General features: G+C 38.3%; 3 protein-coding genes and 1 long non-coding RNA gene across 4 annotated transcripts; 2 read left to right on the top strand and 2 right to left on the bottom strand.

The window, feature by feature from the left end:
* Window positions 1–34: 34 nt before the first annotated feature.
* Window positions 35–1,211, bottom strand: LOC113678924 (histamine H2 receptor). The gene has a single exon (XM_027195841.2). The coding sequence runs from the start codon at window positions 1,067–1,069 to the stop codon at window positions 35–37; it is 1,035 nt and encodes a 344-aa protein (XP_027051642.2). The 5' UTR covers window positions 1,070–1,211.
* Window positions 1,212–1,984: 773 nt separating this feature from the next.
* On the top strand, window positions 1,985–8,931 carry LOC149041816 (uncharacterized). The gene is made up of 2 exons (XR_016179352.1): window positions 1,985–2,087; window positions 8,840–8,931. It is a non-coding gene; the product is annotated as an uncharacterized LOC149041816 (long non-coding RNA).
* Window positions 3,143–5,232, bottom strand: LOC113678868 (histamine H2 receptor). The gene has a single exon (XM_027195786.2). It carries the CDS (start codon window positions 4,385–4,387, stop codon window positions 3,365–3,367), a length of 1,023 nt encoding a protein of 340 aa, XP_027051587.2. The 5' UTR covers window positions 4,388–5,232; the 3' UTR covers window positions 3,143–3,364.
* On the top strand, window positions 6,750–8,712 carry LOC113678867 (cardioacceleratory peptide receptor). The gene has a single exon (XM_027195785.2). It carries the CDS (start codon window positions 6,976–6,978, stop codon window positions 8,104–8,106), a length of 1,131 nt encoding a protein of 376 aa, XP_027051586.2. The 5' UTR covers window positions 6,750–6,975; the 3' UTR covers window positions 8,107–8,712.
* Window positions 8,932–9,246: the final 315 nt, after the last annotated feature.

The raw sequence follows: 9,246 nt of genomic DNA, 5'->3' as shown, positions 1-9,246 counted from the left end.
TGTCTCAGTAATGTAGTGCAAACAATGAAATAATCTACCGCGAAGAAACTTCCGCAACACGCACCTGATTTATAATAACATTTATATGATGATTCATTCCCTGGCAATTTTTTGGGAGATGAACTTGGCTTGTCTCGTTAAAAACCCTTCGGCGGCAACAAATGTGGTCGCTGATATTCAAGTTTTGGTCATAAACGCTGTAAATGACGGGATTGATGACTTCGTTGAAAATTGCTCCGAAAAACGAAACCTCGTACAGTGTGTGCCCGTGGTGTACACTTTCAGTTCCAGACGCAATCCTCCAAATGCCTAAGAGAAACGTCGGAGACCAGCAGATAAAAAAAACGACTATGATTAAGCAGGCCGTTTTCGTCACTCGTTTCCTGCTCCGTCGAAGAGCCTTTTCCGCTATAGGTAACCTTGCCGATTGTGTACGATTAGGACGACTTCCAAATGCAACCCTGATCACGTGATAGTAACACCAGCAAATAACACAGCAAGGGGCAAAGAAAAGTAAGCCAAACTCAACAGCTTCATAAAGTTTGTCGAGCCATTGTATTGGAATGGCAGTTGGTGTGCATAGTGGAAAGTGATCTTGGAGGAAAAACGGATGATCGATAATTGTGTACATGTACAAGTACGGAGAAGACACCATAGCAGGTACAATCCATGAGGAGGCTATTAGCTGTTTGACGAGTCTGGGTTTAAGTTTGGGTAGATACGGTAGAACCAAAGAACGATATCGATCAACTGCGATCAGCGCATGTGAGATCACAGTAGTGGCAGCAGCCGAGATCTCGACATAATCGATGATCTTACAAAGGGTTTTTCCAAAAATCCATTTGCCGAACAGCTGGCGGGTAAACTCGAAAGGGCAGAACAGTACACCAACAACAAGATCCGAAAGAACCAAGTTTAGAATAAACTGATATGTTGGACGATTTCTGAGCAATATTTTCCAACGTTTGATCAAAACGTACGCAATGATAACATTGCCTGTAATGGAAAGAACCATTCCCACTCCTATAATTGTAGCCATGGTGATGTTAGCAGCCGTGTTTGCTGCCATCACGGTTATATAAATTTAGCGGTGGTTGTTGAAGTAAACGAAACTCATGCCTGGGATTAAAAATACATATGAATAAACTGGCAAGTTTTTTTTTACAGCTACGCGCAGTGGAAATTTGGTTCCACCAGCATGCAGGTGTAGTGAGTGACTGAATTGGTTTCCCAAATGACTTGAGTATCATTAACATCTTATTCGATCATAAACAATCTATTGGACTGAGTAATCCAGCAAAGCCTGATGTTTTCAAAAGAACAACAGGCGGCATGCTTTTAGTTTTCCTTCATTTTTAAAGGCGTTAATGAGAGGATTTTATGGTGACAAGAGCTCCTTTGAGTGCATAAGCTCTTTAACCTTGCTCGTTGCGTCAGAAGAGGTCATATCCTTCTTGAAGAAATAAGAAAGCAGAATATAGAGAAAATTCAAAAGTGTAATAAATGAAAAATATTGTTACACGGGTTGATGATGTCGAGTGGAATCTTCCCTTTTTACCTCGGGCAAAAATTAGCTAAATTTCGAGGTTGTACTCCGTAAAGCAAATTGAAGCTCGCTTGAAGCCAACTGAAAAAAAGGCTTTTAAGTCTCCACTTAGAATTATTCATTTATGCAAGAAAACAATGTAAATTTCAGCTATTATTGTTTGGCTTAAAGTGAGTTGATTTGCTTTATAAGTAAAGAGTCAAGGACGCTACTGGAAAAAAAAAATCGTCGAGGGGAATTAACAATAAAAAATTTAAAAATTCAGACTCAAGAGAGTTTACTAGAATCACTTTTAACGCAAAAATACTTCGCTTTGTGGGGCTTAATTGTTAATGGAGGATTAACACATGCATTCAGTATATGTTTCTCTTTAAAAAATTCATGATCGCTTCTTTGATTTGACAATCTCATTTACCCAGTCAAAAAAAAAAATGGAATATTTAACTCATAGTCATAACAGAAACAACGCTTTAGGCCTCGAGCATTTTCCATGGTTTCGCCGACTACGAAATTCTATCCGCTGAATTCACTTTCCTTTCGGGTAAGATAACAGTTCTCTTTCGTTCAATCGTACAAAATACTTGCGATTCTCATAGTTTCCAAGAAATTACGTCGGTGAATGCTTTAAGTATATCGAGCAAAATCTTCCCAGCTCTCATTATTTCCGGTAACTTTTGTCAGTAACTGCTTTTTAAAACTATCATATTGTCCTCATTCTATTTTTACTTGAATATAATTAATAATTTAACATCATAATGTAAGAATACCGTGGGAATTTCTCTCTACAATAACAAACAAGGCGGTGTTACAGGTTCGGCTTTGTTTTTGATCAACGGAGGCAAACTGGAAGCAACATTAAGCGGAAGTATGAAGAAAAGTCAAGATGTTCAAAGGTCAAACTGAGTCTGTTCGGGAACAATAATAATAATAATGATAAGTGCAAGTTAGTTTTAAAGAGAGTATAGACCTCGAGCGCCATTAAAAATGTTTCCCACGGTGGTATACCAAAGCCACGCCCCGACACGAGTTTTTGTTAATCGTCAATCATACAAAAGCGCGCCTCTACACAAGCCTACTGTGTCTTTTGGGAAAAAACACACGTGCGAAAATAGGACAAAATCATTCTGTGAAAACGATACAAAGAGCACTCTAGCGCTACATTGTTTGTCTATGCAATGAAATGCGTGCAAATGACGGGGTAGGCCAATTTCCTTTTTTTCTCGCTGATAAACATATAAAACACTGCAATTTAGGGAAGGACAACTTCTCACAAAATTCTTATCCACTCATCTTAATCGAGATCAGTATGTACCGCTTGGGAAATACCACTCGTTCTTCATCGCTCTCGAGTTTCACAATAGCTTAGCCTAAGCTAAATTTCAATGCACAACACGGCCTGGAGTTAGGCTCAAATTAAAAACAGTGACAAGATATTTTCCGGTTAGTCTTCTATTACTATCTTGATGTAAACACCACACTCTGTCGACAAATTACAAACTGTACTGTCTATATATTCAGTTTCATAAGGGTCAACGAGGAACGAGACAGATAGAAGATGTTTTTTTCTCTGCGGTTGATGTAAACACAAAACACCCCTTTACCACCATATTTTTATTCTTTTTTATTCGTAAATAAATCGTTATTTTTTTTAAACAAATATGTATGTGAAAATCATAAATTATGGTTTTAATGAACATATCCTTGCAATAAATCGGTCAAGTCGTTTAACAGTGTAACGGACCGGTTACAGTAAAGTATACTGAGCAATTATAAAGGATAGCTGAAAACTTTTCCCCTTAAACGATATTTGCATGTATTCTAATTCATTTTCGAACGAGGATTCCTGGTGTCTCTGAAACTGAGCCCTTGATTTCGAGTGGTTTTAGCCAGACTTTCATTGGTCTGACTAAATCCTGTAGCCTCTAGCAAGGGATCTCTGCAAAGGAAGCGAGGGCTAATTCTCGCTTTTAAACTCCTATCGAACGCACAGTAAATAACGGGATTTATCGCTTCGTTAATAAATGCACCAAACATTGCGATTTTGTGAAGAACGTGTCCCCGGTGAATACTATCCGTTCCCGACACAATCCGAAACCAGCCTAGAACCAGTGTTGGAAGCCAGCATACCACGAATACTGCAGCAACTAAACAGGAAGTTCTCGTGACGCGCCTCTTGGTGCTGGAAATAACCGAATATTGCGAAGCGGAGAAATTCTCTGCCATTACAGTAGGGCTTCTTCCCCAGATGGTAAGTATCACGCGAAAATAGCACCAACACAACACCATAAATGGCAAGAGGAAAACGACAAGGAATGATAATGCTCCGTACAGTTTATCTAACCAGCTAAATGGAATAGCTTTTGGCGTACAAATTGTCTTGGAACTGATAACTTGAACCTCAAACATGTACAGATAAGGTGTCTCTACAACGGCAGGGACCACCCATGACAGCGCTATCATTTTTGTGACGAGTTTGCTTTCCATTCGGGGTGAATAAGGACGGACCAGGCTGCGATATCGATCATAAGCAATCAAGGCGTGAGTAAAAACTGCGGTACAAGAAACAGCAATTTCAATATACTCGATGAGTTTACAAGGCGCTGTTCCAAAGATCCACTCATCTAGGAGCTCGCGGGTGAATTCAAAAGGCATCGTTAGAAGGCCAACGAGGAGATCTGAAAGCACTATATTTAGAATAAACTGATACGTTGGACGATTTTTAAGAAGAGCTCTCCTGTTCTTCACGAGAACGTAAGCTACTAAAGCGTTACCTAGCACAGTCACGACATATATGACAGCTAGGAAAGCAGCTTTAGAGATATCTGAAGCTGAAAACGCCATTTTTATGCCCCTTCAGAACGACAACCTCAGTTTCTGTCTTGACCCTGACGTTCAATTTGATAAACTTCGGCCAAAATGAATCTTCAGATGCACCTGCTTAGTGTAAACATGTCCGTTGAGTTTCCTTGTACTGTAATTTGTTTTTAAGGAACCTCTATTAGGCAGAAGAAAAGAAAAACCCCGTATATTCTGGAATGTAATTTTCCAATGTAGCATTTAATGTGGCCATTCATGTTACATGTGGATAACAACTAAAGACCGCGTATGTCCTTCGGAAATGAAACTTAATCAACGTAGTCTGAAGTAATTAGTGTCGCTGATTGGAAACCGCGTTAATTTCTGACGGTTTTCATGTATTATTGTTTAACCAACGAGTAATTAAAATGATGGAAATTGCTTTTGGTTTATTTAAGTCTCAAAATCGTCACATCGCTCAGTTAATTTGACTCAATTCGTTGACACTTTTTATAGATGAATTCTTACGGATTCTTTGTCGCAGCTAAAAATGAAAGTTGTAACGAAAACTGCTGTAGAATCCAGCCTGGTTTCATTCATAATGCGGTTCATCAGGCTACGGGAATAACTCTGAATTAGTAATAGTCTCAGGTTCATGTTTATGATTCCAAAAAATTATCGCTTTTCTGTTTTTACGTCATTATTGATAATAAGATGCAATACGTTCATGTATTTTTCTAGAAAGGCACCCTACTGACGCTACCATAGAACTTAGCCTTCGCTGTTCTTGGTCTCAGTCAGAAGTAGGAGAATACAACAGAAACGAAAAAAGAAATAACCATACATACGACAAGAGAGAAAAAAATCCATAATCATGATAAAAAAAAGATAAAGTAATAGGTAAAAACAAGAAAGGTTATTTTTAAGAAAAGAGCAACAAAATCACTTCAAAAGCAAAGAAAAATTGTGTGCGATTTAAATTTTTATGTGTACAAGATTAACTTGCAAGTGTGGAGCCGCCCTTAGGAAGTTAACTGAGAAATTTTTATTGGTGAAGGCGGTAGAAAGGAAGTGATTTCATCACAGTGATATTTACTCCCGTCAAACATTTAGGCCTTAAATAATTCTCATCGTCGGAACAGTGGCGGTTGTCTGCTTAAAGGTTAAGAGCTGTGTCAATGGAGTCCCGCTGTGCATGTGCTCGTATTTCGTTTGCAAGCAGTGTTTTCATTGGCTCGATTAACTCCATTTTCTCGAGTGCCGTATTCGAGGGAGGAGCGCGGGCTCGCTTTCCGAACAGCTGCTGATAATCGCACTAATGTCTCCCGAGCCAATGTCTTCCGAGAAAAGATCTTCAAGCCTAGTTTATAGAGCTGTCCACTCTTTACAGATGGCATTGAAGCTTTTTTGAAAGCAATTTGATCGATTGGCGCCCGGCCAAAAAGAGAACCTCTAATCAAACTGAGGAGATAGCGAGGGTAAAACTTGGGAACAAAGTTGAGAAAAATAGAATCAGATTGTTGTTGACTATAATGAGGTGGTAGAAAAGACAACACCAGGAGAATTGAATAAAAATCATCAACGCTCTTGTTTGCTATTCAATATTCATCCTCTTTCAAACATATTGAAATTTCCCGAGGCAGAAACTTATGCTTCTGTCAAAAGTTATATTATCTACGTATTCAATACTTCACAACTGTCTTGTTTTATAATTCAATATTCTTTTGGAAAAGAAATTTGAATTTATATAAATATTCATTATTCTTCTTTCACAGCCGGATATAACAAACTTACGAAATTCTGAAATTTATCGTGTGTTCCCACAGCCTCCACATGTAAAGTTAGAATTTACACTTTTTGGATCGAATTTCATCCTTTATATCTAATTCTTTAGGGTGAGAATCGAAAACCACAATGGGTAGAGATCAGTTAGTTGGCAGATCCGACTTGCTTTGGAACAAATGCTTATGAAAATGGTTGATATTTTATATGTGAGTGAAAGCTACCTGCTGGTTTTCATAACTTTACTCTTGGTTATTGCCTCCGTTCGTATAAACTCAGTGACAGTTGGAATTGGAAGCGGACGATTACATGTAATTACAATAAGCCCACAGAGAAACAAAAACCAGTAATGTTTAAAGAGAGAATCTCATCTCATATCTGAAGATTTTTAGCTATGGATGAAGTTTTTCGATATAAGAAGTATAAGACCACTGCAGATTTTCCCAATAATTCTTTGCGAATGCGAATTTCGAATTTCGAAAAACTTTGACTTAGCTGTTGTCAAGAATATAAATAGATATGTTGATTTTTTTAGTGTTTACTCCCTGTTGTAAAAGGACCCCCCAGCGCATTTTAGAAAATACTAAAAACTTCACCTGTGTGATCAGCAATCTACTTGTTTTACAGGGAAAACAATTATTCGATATATATCTTTTTGTATCCTGCTAATCTATGAAAATTGTTGGAAATATTTGCAAATTACGTGATACGCCTCCTTTGAAACTTTTTCAATTTAGTTTAGCAGGTGTTAGTTTGTATTGTTAAATTATCCACATACGTTTATTAAAAACGCCTTCCTGTTAAAATTATCGTAGTCAGGTTTCCAGGAGCGATGCCCTGCGAGTGTCAATATGGCGTACTCTGTCTCAGACATCTCCAAAGCATCCGCGTTGGGTGTAATATTTATCGTGACTGTTTTGGGAAATGCTTTGGTCGCATATGTTCTCATCAAGAACTACAAGCGTCTCCTCAAAAATCGTCCAACGTATCAATTTATCTTAAACATAGTTCTTTCCGATCTTCTAGTTGGCCTTCTAACGATTCCTTTCGAGTTTACTCGCGAACTTCTTGGCAATTGGGTATTTGAACGAGAATTGTGCAAGATAGTCGAGTACATTGAAATTTCTGTCTCAGGGACTGCAGTTTATACTCACGCGCTAATCGCCTATGATCGATATCGCAGCTTGGCTAGACCTTATCTACCAAAGTTGGATGGAAAACGCGTCAAGAAAATGATAGCAATGGCATGGCTTGTTCCCGCTGTTGTGACTGCCCCTTATTTGTACATGTTTGAAGTGCAAATGATTCCCTCAATGGCCAAGACAATTTGCAGTCCAAGAGCTATTCCAATAAGTTGGTTGGATAAATTGTACGAGGCAGTTGAGTTCCTCGTTGTGCTTTTAGTCCCGTTCATAGTGTTGTGTAAGTGCTATTTTCAAGTGACGCTAATTATGTGGGGAAGAAGTCCCATAGTGGCAACGGACAGTTTCCCCGCTACATCACGTTCGATTATTCACAAGACTAAGAAGCGCGTTACGCGAACATCTGGGCTGGTTGCAGCAACTTTCACAGTGTGCTGGTTGCCAACTTTTGTTCTGAGCTTTGTTCGGATTGTGTCCGGCACAGAAAGTGTCCATAGAGGACACGTTCTTTACGAAATTTCCATGTTCGGCACATTTATCAACGAGGCGATAACCCCTGTTATTTACTGTGCTTTCGATAAGAGTTTGAGAGCGAGAATTGCCGCTCGAGCTATTTGCACGTATTTAACAGAATCGTCAGGATCAAGCGTTCATATTGATCAAACAATAAACACAGTGACCCAAAATACTGCGGCCGATACGAACCGAAAGAGGGTGAAATTTAGAAATCTTGATTTTAACACTGAACTGAATCATGAGAGATGCTCAGAGGGTTTGAAGAATCTTAACGAAGAAACAAGATTGCAGTCCTGCTCAACACCGAACGAGAAAATTAACTAAATGCATCAAAACGAAACTGTAATCTTCTCGGGTATTTACGGGGTAACTTGTTTATCTTATGGCTCAGCAAAGAAAATGCTAAAAACGATTAAAAGTAGCAGAGATCTGTTTTATTTTCGCTCCTAGGGGTTTAAACAAAGTAAACATTAATTTACCAACTTTGCCACCATCTTCAGAAACTGTGGATTTTGATCCCCTTATAAAATAGCTGTTATCAATCTATTCTTTTAAAAACGAATCCTCCAGAAAAGATACACTCTCGTAAGTCATTATCGTGTTTTCAGAATCTTAAAGTAGATATGAATGTTTTAAACATCTGATAATGGCAACTAAATGCAGACGATTATCGTAAAATTTACTAGATAGTAATTCTGAATTTAGTTAAGAATGAAGAGGAAAATTACACCCAAATGCTATCCATTTCGACCGGACATAGAGCAATAAAGAGCGAAAATGAATAGAAATTAAAAATGATTTGGCAACAGGAACTTTTAGTAACCGACCGAGAGTATATTATGGTCTTTGTTTTCTTTAAAAATGTTAATAGCCATCAGTCCTCTTCATAAATTTCAATATCCTCATTCAAATAAAATGATTCATCTCTTTTGACGGTTTAGGATTTTTTTTGCAAGAGGTTTGGAATATGAGTGACTTAACTTCATTGAAGGACAAGTGAACCCAACGTAAACTTTGGCTTATGCAAATTATTAAGTGTTTTTCGTTTACTTTGCAGGCTAACGTTGAGGAAATTACTGCTTAAGTTAATTGCTGGCTTAACCTAAGCACCTGCCTTCATGCGACAAAGATTAAAAACCTCTTTTTTTGTGTATGCCAATGGCAATGGATATAGTTCATCCATTCATCACTACAGGACAGTTTATGAAGAAATTTTTCGATTTGAGTTTGTGGGCGAATACAGAACTCTGTTTTGTATACTTACGTCACTGTACATAAAACACCACGCCGCTCTCGCACTCAAACTACCGGATGTATGCCATTCCTTTTTTATGAATGATTTTTTCTGCTCCCTTCCCTACGTGATAGAGTGAAAGTAATCTGCGAAGGGAAAAGCATTTTAATCTGACTTTGGCCGACCGGAGAGGGCGATTAATTCATACAGCGAAATTGGTGAACTTCGCT

Source organism: Pocillopora damicornis, chromosome 8 (assembly GCF_964200805.1).
Source record: "Pocillopora damicornis chromosome 8, jaPocDami1.2, whole genome shotgun sequence".
Lineage (NCBI taxonomy): Eukaryota > Metazoa > Cnidaria > Anthozoa > Scleractinia > Pocilloporidae > Pocillopora > Pocillopora damicornis.
This window is presented reverse-complemented; position numbering and strand designations above follow the sequence as displayed.

Coding starts and splice junctions, on each gene's coding strand:
- LOC113678868 (XM_027195786.2), bottom strand. CDS start 4,387: ATGGCGTTTTCAGCTTCAGATATCTCTAAAGCTGCTTTCCTAGCTGTC.
- LOC113678867 (XM_027195785.2), top strand. CDS start 6,976: ATGGCGTACTCTGTCTCAGACATCTCCAAAGCATCCGCGTTGGGTGTA.
- LOC113678924 (XM_027195841.2), bottom strand. CDS start 1,069: ATGGCAGCAAACACGGCTGCTAACATCACCATGGCTACAATTATAGGA.